Source organism: Peromyscus californicus, unplaced genomic scaffold (genome assembly GCF_007827085.1).
Source record: "Peromyscus californicus insignis strain IS unplaced genomic scaffold, ASM782708v3 Scaffold_22__1_contigs__length_63687245, whole genome shotgun sequence".
Taxonomy (NCBI): domain Eukaryota; kingdom Metazoa; phylum Chordata; class Mammalia; order Rodentia; family Cricetidae; genus Peromyscus; species Peromyscus californicus.
The window spans coordinates 21,470,989-21,488,316 of record NW_026294525.1 but is presented as its reverse complement, the minus strand read 5'-3'; the positions used below and the strand labels follow the sequence as shown (position 1 = coordinate 21,488,316).

At 45.8% G+C, this 17,328-nt stretch overlaps 1 protein-coding gene across 3 annotated transcripts in view; it reads left to right on the top strand.

Annotated features, from left to right (window-relative positions):
- Nucleotides 1-1,470: 1,470 nt before the first annotated feature.
- Utrn (utrophin) overlaps nucleotides 1,471-17,328 on the top strand; it is a 497,313-nt gene continuing 481,455 nt past the window's right edge. The window contains exons 1-2 of one of the 3 annotated variants that reach the window (XM_052751043.1): nucleotides 1,471-1,581; nucleotides 8,423-8,593. In XM_052751043.1, coding sequence (XP_052607003.1) covers nucleotides 8,515-8,593 — 79 coding nt within the window. In that variant the 5' untranslated portion in view covers nucleotides 1,471-1,581; nucleotides 8,423-8,514. Of the gene's footprint in view, nucleotides 1,582-2,128; nucleotides 2,263-8,422; nucleotides 8,594-16,167; nucleotides 16,191-17,328 lie in introns of those variants that run through there. The other 2 variants (XM_052751044.1, XM_052751047.1) reach the window with 2 other exon arrangements.

Here is a 17,328-nt window from a genome sequence, read left to right as displayed (position 1 = left end):
TAAGAAAAAATGCACACATAATGCAAGGTTATGTATTCCAAGATATGTTTTGGCTGATCCGGTAAACTTGCAACAAGTTCTGCAAACAATGTATGTTTGCTTGGAAAAATAGAAAAAAAAAAGTTTGGCAGATGGCGCTGCGGGTAAAGCCCCTGTCTAGTACTAAAGCCTGAAGAGTTGGATCCCTGGATCCCATATAAAGGTGTAATGAGAGAACTGTCTCTACAAAGTTGTCCTTCTGACTTCAACGTAAGTGCTATGTCACTGGGGCCCCACTCCACACAGCATGTGCACGAACACACACACACACACACACACACACACACACACACACACACACACACACACAGAGTAAAAATGTAAAGGTCAGAACCAACACTGTTTGTGTCTATGAATGAAAATATAAGGGCATCAGCATTTTAAACGATGCTAAGAAAATTGCATAAAATAAATATACCCTTGGATTTAGAACCCCGAACTCAAAAACAACGTCGGTAAACTGAGATGGGATGAGTTGGCAAGCAGATCGACATTTATCTTGGAAAAAAACAAAACAAAACAAAAAAGCACCTCACAGAGACCCTGTATGCCTAGGCGGGCGTGACATACATTTTTGGACAATTTGAATAAGGGGCTCGGTGCGTGCGCGCCTGCCTATTCCCGCTTCTGGCTCTTAGCACGCACGACTGGTTCCGGATTCCCGCACCGCGCACCGCACCGGGCCAGCGGCTGCGGGCTGGGACGGCGCTTAGGGCTAGCGCTGATTGACCGGGCGCGCGGTCAGGTGACCCGAGGCGCCACGTTCTGGGAACCCGGCCCGCGGTGGCTTCCTAGGCAGGGGCAGGGCCGACCGGGGAGCCGAGAGGGACTGATCTCTCCCGGAACAAAGTTGCAGGGCCTGGGGGCCGAGGGCGCGCGAGCGACGAGGCGGCGGGAACGGGGGGCGGCTCCGACCTGCGGGATCCACGGCTACTGGGCTGGGCTCTCCCTGCGGGAGACCCGAGCCTGGTTCCCGGGGTGGCGGGCTGACCGAGCAGCGCCCCACCCTCGCTCTCCAACAAAGGGGCCGGCGGCGGCCGCGGGGGAGGACCGGGAGGAGGAGCCGGAGCCGCGAGCAGCTCTCGCGCACAAAGTTGTGGAGTCGCCCTTCCCCGGAGGAGGGGAGCGGGCAGCGCCGGGCGCGGGATTTCTCCCGCCCAGGGCCGAGGAGGAGCCGCAGGCTCCCCGAGCCGATCGGGCGACCTCGGCGAGTGGTGCTCCATTTCTTTCGGGTCATTCCTGCAGACGGAAAACTCCAGCGCGCGCCTTCCCCTGGTTAGCGTTTGGACTGTTTTGGTTTTGGCGGAACTACCGGGCAGGAAGATTGCACAAGTCAGGGGGCGTTTCCAATCGGGTGTCAAGTTTTTTTCCCCCCCTCTTTCGGATCTTGTCTGACTTTCCACGTTTCATTTAAAAAAAAAAAAAAAAGGAAAAGAAAAACCAAAATCCTCGCATCGCCCAACGTAGGCTCCCGCACACCCGGCTTCCTGCGACCCGAACACGCCCAGAGGAGCCCTTGGGCCTCTGGGACTTGGCGAGCAGGTAAGCCTATGCATTATTGAGGCTCCGGGCTGTGTAATGTGGCCGCAGTCCCCGAGGGAACGGGGCGGGGGCTGAGAGGAGGTGGGACCTTTCTGCGGTTCCTCCGCCCGGTCCAGAAATAGAAGCCGTAGCCAACTTCTGCACTTTCCCTGGGAGCTCAGCGCCCCCCCCCCCCCCCCACTCCCGGGCGGGAGAGAGCCGGGATGAGAAGGTGGGAATCTGTACTTGTCGCCAAGCTCTCAAATTTCTCGGGCTGGTTCAGTGCTGTCGTCTGGTCCCTTCCTGAAGGGAGAGGGTGTCGCCTGTCCGTTCATCTCCCCGAGCGGGCTAGCAGGGCTAGCGATCTCCAAGAGGGGACGTGGCCTCTTCGGAGAGCCTGTCACACACCTCCGGTCCCAGGAAGGCGGGGCCCGGGCGTTGTCCCGGAGGAGAGGGTGGGGAGGGCGGTCGTGCGGTCGGAGGGTTGGGGAGCGCTTCCCTGCTGGCCTCCAGGCTGGGGGCGTGCTCGACCTCTGTGTGGTTGCTGCTCCCGAGGGTGGGGCCCCAGTGTGGCGAGATCGCCAGCTCTCTGCCAGCCAGCAGCTCTGGAGAGGCTGAAGGGGTAGGGGGGTACTTCATTGGTGCGCAGTCCCGGTCGCCTGCTTTTCCGGACTCTTGGCATCCCTTACTGCAACTGACAAGGTAATTCATGCCCCTCTTTGGCCTGGGTCTGAGACACTCTCTCTGCTTGCCCAAGGCCACTCACAAAACCAACAAAGAACTAATTGTAGGCTGTGCAACTTTTAGAAGGCACATTGTTCAAAGAGACTTTTCAAGTCCCTAGATTCCGACGGTGTGGCGTTCCAGGGTTGCTTTCAAGGGGGAGGAGAAAATATGTGTGACCCCTGAGAGCCAGGGACTCGCCTTTTTGGAACCCTCAAATTGAAGCTCCTGGCTGTAATTCCGGGCTGCACTCTCTAGGGTGTCCCCGAGGGAGCATCCTTCACCCTCCTAGTTTTCAGATCACTTGGGTCGCCGCTATCTAGAGAGGTGGGCTCTCCAAGTGTTGCTTGAGAGGGTGCGCCTTGGCCAGAGCGCACGAATTCCAGAGGATTCGGGATCGCCTGGATGACCAGGCACCAGCCTCATCCATGCCGTTGGAACTTGCCCTGGGCCTCTGAAGTCAGGCTGGACCCTCGGGGTCTGGCTGCTGGTGGGCGCCGGGGACTCAGCTTGCGGGTAGCATTGGGGCCTGCCAAAGCAGGAGGAATTCGAAGCTCGTGGGTCGTTCAGCCCGAGGACAAGGCTGTGAGGGGCGAGGGCCATTCGCGCTGAGGCCATCCCCCGCCCCCTTCACCAGCATTTATGAGACCTTTGAGATAGCTCTTTAGCTCTCCTTTGGGTGTTTATCTAAAATTTATTGTGCCTGTAAACAGCATTAATCACAGTGGTATTAACCTTCCCTGGAGCGCTTCCTAGTGTGAATGGCAGTTCTTGGCACTCAGCGGTTTCCTTTACAAGTGGAACAGCAAACTTGTTCCTCCGCTTCCCTGTCCACTATCTCCAGCATTCCTAGCTTTTTGGTTACTCGCGAGCGAATAATTTTTGCAAGATTTAACAGCTTTCCGCCACGGCTGCCTTCACGATGACACTTTTTGAAAGTTGTATATTCGCGAACTTTTGCCTGTAAAGCCGCCACTCCTGGCGTTCTGTGTAACAGAGAAGCATCAACCTTGAAGGAGGAACTGGTGCAGGCAGGTGGATGGGTAGGTGTCAGTAGGGGAACCTTTGGCTAAACTTCACCGTGTGTCATTTAGAGGGAAGAGACTGGACAGCAATTGTGTGGGGCTCCTAGCACAACCTCGGGGTCATTCACCCCTTGCTTCTTCCTTATCCGCGTGGAGTGTGGTTTCTCCCATTCCATAGGTGTCTTTGTTACTAAGGAAGCTTTGATTCTGTTCCCACAGCCAGCTATTGTAGCATTTTATTTACGTATTTTGAGACAGGTCTCATTATGTGGCCCAGGCTGGCCTTGAATTTCTTGCTTCATCCTCCGAAGTCGCTTGGGCTGTAGGTGTGTACCGCCACCCTTGGCTTGCACCTGGCAGTTTGGAAGAAAGTCTCCTTAAGCTTTCTTACTCAAACTGGAGCTCCTGGGACATTAGTGGCAACAAGAGTTAGTGGCTGTGACATGTTTAAATGCCCGTCTTCTGTTAGTGTCTCCCCTGCTCATTCTTTCCTAGTTCCTTGATCATTTTTTTTTCTGTTACATTTTTGCAGTGTAGCAGGGATTTGCATTATCAAGAAGAGAACGTTGGGAAAATTATCCCAAGGGAAATGGCAGAATCAAACATTGTAATGAAGAAGCATTATTGGTCATATGCAAGTGAAAAGGAGGCCTGTGTACAAGTTAACTTTATTCTTGAAAAGAAATTGGCAGGGGGGGTGTCATTGTTTTTTAAAGATGACTCAGTGGTTAAGAGACAGTCCAGGCTCACTTTCTTACGCCCTTTTCTGGCCTCCTTGGGCACAAGGTACACATATAAGGCAGACACTCACACATAAATAAAAAAAATGCATTTTAAATATTTATCGTATGTGTGAGAGGGAGCAAGTCCCATTGCACACACGCAGAGGTCACCAGGCTTAGTAGCAGGCGCCTTTTTAATAGAGTGGAGAAGTCTTTGAGAAGCCTTCATGTGGAGGTCCCTGGCTAAAACTAGTTGTAAAGGAGAGCCCCGGACTTGTCTCTCAAAGGAACTTGATTCCAGGAAAGAGAATTTTCCTTAGGCAACTGGGATTTTCCATAACAAAATGTCCATATGTTCTCTGAGCAAGATTTTGGGTCTCTAAAATATCAAGATACACGTAGAAGTTTAGCAAGTCTTTCACAGTTTTGTACTTCAAGATAGGAATATAAAAATCTATGATTATATTCTTTGGGAGAAGTTTTTTTTTTTTGTTTTGTTTTGTTTTCTTCAGTCTCATGTAGCCCAGGCTGGCCTCAGACTTTCTGTACAGCAGGGGGTGGTTTTGAACCCTCGATTCTCCTGCTGGGGTTACTGGTCCACTTCTGATAAAAAGTGGTTGGCAAATGGCCAGGCTGCCAGCCTTTTTCTCTGGTCGCTTTTGACTTTAATTTTGTTTGTTTGTTTTTGTAGTTCTGGGATCAAACCCAGAACCATGTGCATGCTGGGTAATCCCTGAATCACTAGGCTAGCTTGGGATTTTCTATGTAGCTCAGGCTAGCCTGGGATTTTAGGGACCTTTTTTCCCACTTCTCTAGTGCTAGGATTATAGCTCTGAGTCACCACATCCAGGTCTGCAAATTCTTCTTTTTTATTGGTTTGGTTTTTTTGAGACAGAGTTTCTCTGTGTAGCCCTGGCTGTCCTGGAACTCGCTTTGTAGACCAGGCTGGCCTCATCCTCAGGGATCCTCCTGCCTTTGCCTCCTGAGTGCTGAGATTAAAGGCATGCGCCACCACCACCCAGGTCTGTAAATTCTTAATAATTGTAAAATCATATAAACATTTAAAAAGTTTTTTTTTTATTGTCCCATAAAGTCTGGGAGACTGATGAACCAATCTATATATTGAGAGGAAATGGTTCTTAAAGCTTTAACAATTTGCCAGTATTCCTTTGCTTCAACTGCCTTAACTCTCTCTTTGCTATCATTAATGGACTCTACTTGCTTCCTGACTTGCAGAAAGAGAAGTTATTATGCTGCATAATGTTTATATTTATAAAATAAATGTAATACTGTATGCTACAGTGTTAGAACACAATACTGTTATACAAATATGAAATTTAAAGTTACATTATAGTAACAATTTATTCTTAGTTGAAAGAATTGAGGCTGGAGAAAAGGCTCATCGGTTCAGAGCACTTCTTACTCTTGCAGAGGCGTCGGGTTTAGTTTCTAGCACCCATACTGGGTGCCTTACAACTACATGTAACTCCGTTTCTAGGAAATGGAAACAGACATACATGTAGGCACTCACATGTGCACATAAGATAAAAATACTTTTAAAACGGAACCACTGAAGAACCGAGCATTCCATTTCTACCTAGAAATAAACCCTAGTTCTGACATTGGTTTTTCATTTCTTCATCTGTGTTTCGGGTCTCCCATGGCAGCTCAGACAGACCTGGAACTCCAGTGATCATCTTACCTCAGGGCTTGCAGTCACAAGCCTCCTTGTCTGCCTCTGACACTCATTTTAATGTGTGGATTTGTATCCTTTTTCTGCAGATTACTGTGTGGGTGTCTTGAGTACCATATTCCTAACTAATGACTAATTTAATTGGCATTGGGGCACTTGTAAAGGGGCCAGGAAAGAGACAGATGCTGAACTTCAAAATGAACTCTGCTCCTTTCTGGGACTCAGAGCAGTATGGAATGGTACTCGTTGGCATTCTTGATGAATGGGTGCTACTGCAGGGCAGATCTTCAGTTCTTTAGCACCTAAATATGTTTCTCACAGTTACTGAAGATTGGATTGTTTGATCTGAGTGGTACCTATATGCAGCAGAGTTGGTGTGACGAGCCTTTCAGAATGAAGTCTGTATCAATGGGCAATATACGGCTATCTATATTTCTATATACCTACAATACATACCATCCTTGACTTAATCCATATTTTCAAATGTTTTTGGTCCTTTTCCGTTATATATATATCAGAAGCAGCTTGTACTCAGCAAATCCAAATCACATTCATTATTTCTTCCTCTTTGTCCAATGCCGAAGTTTTTCCCAACCCAGTGGATAGTCCATCTACTTCTGGATTGCCCAGTGCCAGTTGAGTCACTCAGCATCCTAGTGTTCTGTATTTCTAATGCCCAGGCTGTTCCCAAGTCTTAGTGACCTCTTTATTTAATATCCTCTGTATACACTCATTTCCCGCCCCCATCTAATCTGTTGAGGCCACAATAATATACTGCCTGTAATATTAGTAATGTTATAATGGAAAGATTAGCGTAATAGATACCCAACTGCTCTTGCTTTATAATATTTGCTTCCTCTGCTTGTGTGTATCTTTGTATATACGCACGTACATTTCAATGTGCACATATAACTGCACAGACATTGAAGATATTGTTGCACTTCATTGTTAAATATTTCATCATGTGTCTCCTGCAGTGGGAGATAATCTCCTTCCTAACAACACTATTAATTATTCCTGGAGTTTAACATTGGTATATTAAGAATGCCTAAAGTAAACTCTATAATGTTTTCTTTGAATATTCTGAATTCAAACCAGGATTGTGTTTGGTGGTTAGGTCTCCTTAGTCTTGTTTAATCCATGGAGTTCCCTTTTCTGTAGGTAGTTTTGATTTGAGTGACACTGAGCACCCCCCCCCCCCCCCCCCCCCCCCCCCCCCCCCCCCCCCCCCCGCCGTATGTGTGTGTGTGTGTGTGTGTGTGTGTTCGTTTGGAGGTCAGAGATTGGCATAGTGAGTCTCCTTCCAATGTTTCCACCCTACTTTTTGAGACAGGATCTCACCCTGAACTTGGGGCTCACTGATTGGCTTCTAATCTTCCTGTTTCTAACTCCTAGTGATGGTATTACAGGCACATGCCACATACCTGCTTTTTTTTTTTTTTTTTTTTTTTTGTCTTTTAATATTGGCATGAGGATTGAAGTCAGGTTCTCAAACCTGTGCAGCAGGCTCTTTACCCAGGGAACCATGTTCTGTTCCCTAGTCCCTTTGTTTTGACGCCCAGTTTGTCTGCCCATGATGAGGCTCACGTCTGATATTCTGGCAGAGAAACTCTCTAGATGGTGTGCCGTGTTTTCTGCTGTCTCACATGATGCCCTGTTGATTCTTTGTAAGGTTTGTTCACTGGTCAAGGTTGGGATTATTTTTCCCTCACATAGTAGTGTGCAAAAATTTCAAACACAGTGAAGAGCTGAAAACTTTCCATTCAGCCTCTCCTTACTCATGTCCTAAGTTCTCTAATGAGCGCGCTGCTCTGACCTGCCGTTGTCCTCACTGGTTCCCACATGTCCGTCTGTCACTCTGGCTTCCTGACAAGTCACCAGTGTCCACAGGCTTATGTCACCACTCTGATGTCATTGTCCTCAGTCAGGTATCCAAGCCTCTCTCGGAATCTCCGTGCATTCCCACCTTCCTTCCTCCCCTGTTCCCACAGAGATCCTTCCTCTCATCTGTCTGCTGTCCCAAAGTGACTGATGGCAGCCCTCCCAATCCTCAGTGTCACTTCTACTTCACATACCAAGCCCTTCTTTTTTTTTCTGCTTCCTGTTTTGACTAATTAAGTTCTTCTCCTTGAAGGCTGGGCTTAAATGTCATTTCTTTAAGAAAGACTTCTCAGTGGCCCTGGGCAGGACAGATTTGTTCACTTTATACCTTTATTACTTTATGTTTCTCTTTTGTACGGTTGTTAACTCTCAGGGTTGTAATAAAGTCATTCATTATATAATGACTCGCTTAGTGTCTGTGAGGCTTAGCGTAAGTGAGGCTCCTAGTGGACGAGGCTGTGTCAGATCCCCATGGCTGGGGTTCAGTGCCCTCCATGGTAGATGCTCAGTAAATTTTTACTGGATACTGTATATAACCTGTATTAGAATATATGAATATAAGCTCAGTGGTTAAGGCGCTTGTCTCCCAATCCCAGCACCCAGGCAAATGCCTGGCAGATGCAGCAATCATTCTGTATTGCCAGCATGTGGAATGTGGCTTCAGAATGCCAAAGGTGGAGAGCATCAGTTGGCCTCCACATGCACACACATACGTGCGTGCCCATCCTTTCACATATGAACACCCAGACATGGGCCAGAAGGAAAAATAAGGAATATGTTTATGCATTTCTAGTCAGTCCTTTCTCTTTTCCTTTTAGGTATTCATGCCAAGCTGGACCACTCTTCAGAGCTGATAGTTTGCAGAAGAAGATTTGGGAAAGCCTTTGGATTACATTGAAACTCAGCTAAGATGGCCAAGTATGGGGACCTTGAAGCCAGGCCCGATGATGGGCAGAATGAATTCAGTGATATCATTAAGTCCAGATCTGGTGAGTAATGGAAGCTCTTGGGGTGGCTCTTTCTGCATAGACTGTGTTGAAGACAGATTTCTTGGCTTGTTTGGCATTGTTCTTGTGAGGCAGACTTCTCCTGAGAAACTCAGATCTGCCCAGGGACTGTTGCAAAGGTGACCTGCCATCTCTGTGTGGCCTATCTTACTTTCTCAGTCTTCTTTTGTTGCCTTGTGTGTAGAGCAGCATTACTGGAGAAAGTGCCGCCTGCAGCCTAGTGTTGCTCAGTCATGATGTCAGTAGGATGTACAAACACCGTCGGACATGGTCCCTTATTTCCTGAAAACAGAAGAGAATCACATGATAAGAGAAGTGAATACCATAGTGTCTGGGAGAAAGGTCTTGTGGTGGGAGTCCATTCCCATATGCCCACCTACCAAGTTGCTCTTGGAGGCCACTGCTGGAATGTGACCTCGTGCCTTTTTGAAATGTCAACTTCTCAAGGCACAGTTTCCCCCCATCTGATCAAATCAGCCAGACTAAGCCAGAGGAATGATTTTCATGTGAACATTTGGATTGGAGGTCTTTGGACGCCACCCCTCCCCTATCTTACTATTATATAACTGCTGCTTTTCAATTCTGGTTCCTCAAATGAATCAACTGGGGAGTTTTTTTTTTTTTAACAAATGCAGATGTGTTGGCTCCATTCCAAAAGTACTGAATGAAAATTTCTGAATTTTTAAAAAGCTTCAAATATGATCCCGAGACAGGCTCAAAGGGGAGATATTTTTGAGCAAGTAGGACCTTCTGAGCTCTTCAAATTATGTCGAGCTCTGTCTTGGCTGTGAACATTGTCCTTTAGTAACTCCAGCATTACGCATTACAAACATTATATCTAGCATCACTCTTAAAAACAACAACAACAACAACAGCTGGAACTCAAAGGTGATTTTTTTTTTCCCCTGTGGGAAATGTCCTTGCGTTATGGAAGAGCACATTTCTTATTTGAAACTGCCAAAGTATGTGCAGGAAATGTGATCTCAGTAGGAGATGCATTTCCCTTCATGATGCCGGTGGTGCTCAGTTGGTAAAGTGTCTGGCTGTTAGAGATTTGGCGGTGACTGTGCAGTGACTGGGGTAGCTTGAGGAGTCTTTGGAAGGTTCCATTGGCACATCCTGTGGTGTATGGACTGCAAAGTGTACTCTGAGGAGGTTGTGTTCTTTTAAATTTCATTTCAAGGGTACAGAATTCATATTTAGAAATGTGTAAAGTGATAGGAGAGTGGAAGAGAGACAGTTGGGTATCTCCGTATGTCTCATAGTGTATGAATTGTGAAGATGAGTGATCCTTAGTTCCATTCTGACTCGACCTCTATTATATGAAGACCTTGGGTTTTGGGGTAGGGAGGTGGCTCCATGGATAAAGTGATTGCCGCAGAAGCTTGATGATCTGAGTTCAATCCTCAGAACCCTGGTAAAGAAAGGTAGAAGGAGAGAACTCACTCCACAGACTTACTACCATAAGTGCACAGTGGCATGTATGTGCCCACACATATACAATAATAATAAAACAGATTAAAAAATAAAGACCTTAGACCTTGATCACTGGTTCTCTGACTTTGTCCACTAAAGAACAGTTATTATGTAAAATTTTAACTTCTACAGTATATTCTGAGTATTCATACTTCCAAACTATTCCTTAAATGTAAAATGACTATTTATAATAAGTCTCATACACTGCTGGGGTATAATTTGTTACAGTATGTACTTTTTGGAGCTAAGGGTTGATTGTTTTAAAAAACATTATTCATTTGTGTGTGCATGGGGATGGGGTGTCCATGCCACGGCAGGCCTGTAGAGGTCAGAGGACAGCTTTTGGGTGTCCACCCTGCTCATTCAGGGGATTGAAGTCAGGTTGCATAGCTTGTTGAGCCATGATGCTGACCCAATGTACTGCTTTTTGAAGAAAGACATATCAATCCGTCGAGTAATTCTGTTTGTAGAGTTTCTTTCTAGGCAGTAGATATACACGTACAATTTAAAAGTTGACTGCAGTACTGTTTATAATGGAAAAAAAATGGGAAATACCATACAAATCCAACTTGGGCATGAATTAGGTTGTTGTTGCCTAGAGTGTTTAGAAGTGATCACCAGTTCTAAGGTTGTTACTATTTTATTTAAAACCCATGTTCTCAGTCAAGGGACTCTAGAAATAGCAGTGAACTTACTGTTTCTTTCCTGGGAACGCACAGCTGTGTAGATTACACAGAATCACTGAGGAGATAATTAAGTTAGAGTACATGATAAAGTAGATAGTGTTCCTAAAAAGTGATATTGATGTGTGTGTGTGTATGTGAGTGCATATAAATGTTATCAACATGGAAGATGCCATTGATATATTATTAAATGGTTGTGATACAGGAAGCTATTGATGTGAAAAGTATCTTTCAAAAGATGGCTGGTGGGAGCTGGGCTATGGCTCAGTGGTTAAGAGCACTTGTTGCTGTTACAGGGCACCCGCATTCATTCCCAGCACCTCTATGGTGGCTTTTAATTCCCAGCACCTGTGTGATGGCTCACAGCTCAATCCCAGGGTAGGCGATGCTCTCTTCTGACCCCTGAGGACACCAGACACACACAGAGTACACATACATACATGCGGGCAAAACACTCATACACATAAAATAACAAAATAAAGAAATCTAAAATAATTTGCTGGCCATGGTGGCACACCTGTTGTCTTATCACTTGGGAGGCTGGGACAGGAGGATTTTTAGTTTGAGCCAGCCTGGGATACATTATGAGATTCTAGAGAGAGAGAGAGAGAGAGAGAGACAGACAGACAGACAGACAGACAGAGACAGAGAGAGAATGAAAAAGATGTGAAATACACACCCAAATCTTCTTGGTATTTGCGATAATTCCTTTTCTTACTGTCCACATGTGTTTTCCAAAGCTGCTTAATGAACCTGTATTATTTAGTTCTCGGTATTTTCAAAAACTCAAATTGCTTGTAGTGTTATGATGCCAGTGTATGGTGATGCTCCCCTCCCCCTTTAGTGGCACCTACTTCAAAAAATGATGAAAATTTAGCTGCTGCATAGCTGAGATATGAATCACATTCCTTTGGCTGGATTATGTTGCAAAAGCTGGCAGATAAATTTGGATTTGAATGAGCCTGTGAGTCATCTTGCTTTCTGGAAGGCATGTTCTCAATTTTTGTTTAGGGCAAATGCCTAGTGTACAGTGGCATTATCTCAGGATACTCTGAAGTTTACGAATTATCAAGAGACTTTTAGAAGTCTAGATTAAACAGGAATTAAACAAAGTCTAGATTAAAGTAGGAATGAACTATGCAGTAAATACATTTAAAGATCCTTATTAGATTCCTTCCTTCCTTCCTTCTTTCCTTCCTTCTTCCTTTCTTTTTTTTCCAGTTTTTAAGAAGGAATATTTACTGGGCACCTGTTGCTTGCCTGTAATCCTAGCATTTGGGAGGTGGAGGCAGGAGGATCAGGAGTTCAAGTCCAGCCTTAGGTACATAAAAAAGAAAATCACACTATTTGGGAGCCAGCCTGGGCAGTTTAGTGAAATCCTAGCTCAAGGAAATACACCCCCCCCCACTCTGCCTCCTACAAAAGAATATTTTCCTATTGGAAAATTAAAAACCTGAAATAAAACTGAGAATTTTATGCATGCATATGATGTTCTTTGATCAAATCTACTCCCAATTCCCTCCCCTGCAATTCTGCACCTCTCCCTACCAATTTCATGTGCTCTTAATTTTTTTCTTTTTTTCACGTGTGTGTGTGTGTGTGTGTGTGTGTGTGTGTGTGTGTGTGTGTGTTTGTGTGTGTGTTTTGGTTTGGTTTGATTTTTTTGGAGACAGGGTGTGGTGGCTACTTTAAAGTGAACTTGACACAGGCTAGAGTCATTTTTTTTTTTCTAGACAGGGTTCCTCTGTGTAGCTTATGGAGCCTGTCCTGGAACTTACTTTGTAGACCAGGCTGGCCTTGAACTCACATAGATCCACCTGCCTCTGCCTCCCGAGTGCTGGGATTAAAGACTTGCGCCACTACTGCCCGGCAGCTAGAGTCATCTTAAGGTAGGGAACCTCAATTGAGAAAATGCCTCCATAAGATCCAGCTATAGGGCATTTTCTTCGTTAGTGATTGATGGAGAAGGGTCCATTGTGGGTGGTGCCATCCCTGGGCTAGAGTCCTGGGTTCTATAAGAAAGCAGGCTGAACAAGCCATGATGAGCAAGCCTATAAGCAGCACCCCTCCATGGCCTCTGCATCAGCTCCTGCCTCCAGGATCCTGCCCTCTTTGAGTTATTTCCTTGACTTCCTTCAATGATGTGGAAGTCTAAGCCAAATAAACCCTTTCCTCCCCAACTTGCTTTTGGTCATGGTGTTTCATCACAGCAATAGTAACCCTAATTAAGACATAAAGTCTTACTTTGTAAAACTTACAGATATCCACCTCCCTTTGCCTCCTGAGCTGGGATTAAAGGCATGCACCACCCCACCACACCCAGTCTCTATTTTTTTAAAGCAGGTCTTTGAGAATTTCATACAACACGTTTTGGTCATATTCACCCTCTTCTCAAACTTCTCCCAGATCTACCCTTCCTTCCCTATCCACCCAAATTTGTATCCTCTTTTTTATTTTATTATTGTTTTTTTTAATTCACTGAATCCAGTTTGTGTTTCCCGTATACTCTTGAGTGGCTCTCCACTGGATGGCTTGGTTGACCTGCCAGGGATGTGGTGGTCTGAATGACAATGGCCCCTATAGGCTCATATGTTTGAATACTTGGTCCCTAGTTGATGAAACTGTTTGTGCCCATGTCAACAACACACATCTACTCAGGACTTTACTCATTCCTTACAACTAAGTTATCAAGAGTGGGTACTGAAATAGTTTAAAGAGCAAAAGCCACACACTTATTTGTGGTTGCAGTACATTTGCCTAGAAAAGGAACTTGAGGGTTGTGGCTGTCGGTCACTTTGGAGAGCGCTGGCCTACATGCATGAGGCCCTGAGTTCAATCCTCAGGGACACATACGCTGGTTGTGGTGGTCCACACCTGTCATCCCAGTGCTCAGAAGGTGGATACAGGAGGATCAGAAGTTCATGGGCATCTGAAGCTTGTCTGTACTGCATGAGACCCTGTCCTAAAACCCAGCAAACCAAACCAAAAAACCCATCCCCCCACCCAATAAAAACAAAACAGAAGAAAGAACCGGATTAGAAAGCACTTGTCTGCTGGGTTAGGGTTTGGAGTTGCTGACAGTCTACCACTGAAGCACTTGTGATAAGCTTGTCATCAGTGCCTATAATATTGACAGTATAATCTGTGCAAGGTGGGAAGCTTAAGAGGTTTATGGAGATTTTAAGACAGTAGACTGATAATTTCTAGGGGAACTGCATTACTGCTGGAGTGTGTGGTCTATGGACTTCTCTTTGGAACATCATGAAATATGAAATAATAGTCTGGACATGGACATACACACACACACACACACACACACACACACACACACACACACACACACACAAACACAATCTCAACGCTCAGGAAGCAGAGGTCAGCAGTTCTCTGTGAATTCCAGGCTTCATAGTGAGTTCCACGTAAGCTAGTTAGTGCTACAAAATGAGAGATCCTGTCTCAGAAAAGAAGTAAGGATAAAACATGGTTCTGGTCGCATATAAAATCGAAGACCATCCTCACTGCTTTTAGATTTGGTCAGTAGCTAACATTTATTAAAGTTTGTGATGTTGGATAAATCCTCATCTCTACTTGGTCACAGGGATGTTGAGAGATTTAGCCTGGAGAAGGGCAGACTCTTGGCCCTGGACAGCATGTGTCAGTGAGATCCTGTTTTAAAACTAAAAGTGTCAGTGGTGAAGAATGTTTGATGCTCTTCCAGAGGACCCTACTTCGGTTATCAGCACTCATGTTGGGTAGCTCACAACTGTCTGTAACTCTAGCTCTAGAGTGTCTTAACACCCTCTCTGGCCTTAGCACAGGTGACATACATGTACACATACATACAAATAAAAAGAACCATAAGAGAACCATTAAACAAAAACAAAAAAGTCAAACTAAAGAAACTCAATAATGACAGTTTGACATTTTCCTTTACTCTGTGATTTTTTTTTTTTTTTTTTTAAACAGACCCACTGTGTAGCCCTGGCTGTCCTGGAGCTCTCTATGTAGACCAGGTTGGCTTCGAACTCACAGAGATCTGCCTGCCTCTGCTTCCCAAGTGCTCGTGCTGGGACTAAAGGTGTGCGCCACCACCTCCTGGGTTCTTATCTAATCCTGGGTTCTAGTTGTTGAGGAAATTAGAGCGCCCGTGCTAAGCCATGCTGGTGATGTGGCTACCCAGCTTCTCATGCTGGCATCTTAATGCTGATGCCAATTCCTGCATTTTACAGTTGCCGTCTTACACTTACTGTACACATACTGCGGGCAGACACAGTGGCAAGAGGTCAGCCCTCACAGCTGCTCTTTCGCCGGGGGCACTCCACAGCCACACAGAAGTCGTTAGTTACACTAGTCTTTTTTTTCTGTTTCAGTAGGGCCTACCCAGGTGTCTTTGCACATGCCTCTTTTCTTCACCCCTGTCTGGTTCCCTGTCGTTCTGATCAAGGCTTCTATACAGCCTTCACTGAGTGACTTTCTCTGTTGAAAGTCTTGGTTGTCTCCCCCACCCCCCACCCCACCCCCGCCTGACACACACACACACACACACACACACACACACACACACACACACACACACCCCTTTCCTATCTGTATTTATTTGAGAAAAGGCCTTGCTTTATATTTAAGTCTGATCCTCCTGTCTCAGCCTCCCAAGTGCTGGCGTGACTGCGGTGCACACGGCACCCTGCTTAGTCACCCTGTACCATATCACTGCCTGTGAGTTCTCTGTATTCCCCTTCTCACCATCTGGTACTTTGTTGGCATTATGCACGTGTTGCTAGCCTTCCCAGTAGAGTTCAACTCCATGTGAGTGAGGAACCAGTACACCTCGGGCACCAAACCCAGTGCTTATTTCATTACAGCTGAGTCATAAGTACGTTCCCAGTGGGAAGGGTTCCACAGCTTGGAAGTACAGGAGCTGGGATTTGAACTCAGGTTCAGATTGGACTGGGGAAACCCTGAGTCAGACCTCTGCCTAGTCAGTCTTCTTGTTGACAAGGCACTTTATCCTGTGGCTGCTGGGGAGGTCATCATTTTATACCCATATCTGTTCATGGATTTGCCCTGTGTTAATTGCATGTATGTGTCCTTTCTGTCTCTTCCTTGCTACCTACTGAGGGTGACCCTGGGCTGAAATCTGGAGCTGCTTTGGTTCCCTGGTGGCGGCGTAGCCCACATAAGAGACAGGACCTGCTGCTCCTTGGCTTGCCTTCAGTTTTAGCTCTGTTCTGTCATTCTCTTCCGGGAGTTGACAAAGAGGAAAATACTGGAGGACAGACAGTCCTTGGGGTGGAAGATGAGAGACGGATACTCTCCTCTGACGTGAATGCTCTTTCTCTCTTTCTCTGATGGCTGTTCAAGGCTTTTAACTGGCTGGCAAAAAAGGGTAGGATTTCAGATGCGCTGACATTTGGCACAGGGTAAGCCCTGATCTGATGCCCAGAGAGGTAACTGTTCTGTGGAAAGAGCTGTTTGAGATATGTGGGGGAAGGCAGAGGAGTCCTTGAAACAAAAAGAAAGCCAATTTCTTTACTGATGGTTAAACCATGTTACATTATAGCAAGCTTACTGAGAATGTGCCGTGTGATGTCGAGGGTAAATTGTAGTTAGCTAACAAGGTCCAGGGGGAGGGGAAGGGTGAGGAGGTTGGCTTTCTCTTTTGATCTTTTGGAATGTTTTCTTTAGACAACCCAGTGGCTAAACTGGATTTAGGGAATGGGTGGTCTGCATTCAAGTTGTTTTTTTGTTTGTTTGTTGTTGTTGTTTTCATTTAAAGTAGTATCTGTGAAGGATTTTTCTCCACGGTTTAAGGGACTGTGAAAAACAGTTCACTGCTCCTCCTGAAGCTTTCCTTAATTGGAATACCTGTGCTTTGAAGGGAAGCCTTTCAGCAAGCTTGTTTTTTTCCAGGAGCCCTTGGGACTTGTGGTAGGGGACAGACAGGGACCCTGCTGGAAATTCAACTCCGTCAGAGGACACAATCCTTGTACCTGGCAAAAGTCTTGCCTGTGTTATCACCTCATGAGACTGAGGAGGAGGGATCCTAAGACTTGTTTGTGCCCATAAGATTTTCACCAACTGGGTCTGTGGCCGGGAGGGCTGGAGTGGAGATCAGTTCATGACTTGGAAATTGTGACTGGCTGGGAACTAATCTAGCCAAGGCAGTGTGCTCGTTATATGGACAGGACAGAAAACTCAATTTGATTGAACCTTATTTGAACCCAGGAGTTTGAATTAGATGCTGATATGATGGTTTTCCTGGGAACAAGGCAACATGCATGGTCATGTAGGCAGTTGTAAACACTAGTTAAAATTTAATCTAAAGCAGTGGAGAACGGGATGCAGGTGGCTAGATTCCCTCCGCTCGTAAACTGTGTGGAGAAATAAGCACTTACCATGTTATTGTTTTGATATTTGTTGTTTTAGGTCGGAACTGCTTAATAAGAGCTACACTCGATTCAGTAGTTGAAATGTGAGCCAGTGTGAGTTTTTGTGTATGTGTGTGTACGTGTGTGCGAGTGTGTAGGGACCAAAGGACAACCTCGCCTGCTGTTTCGC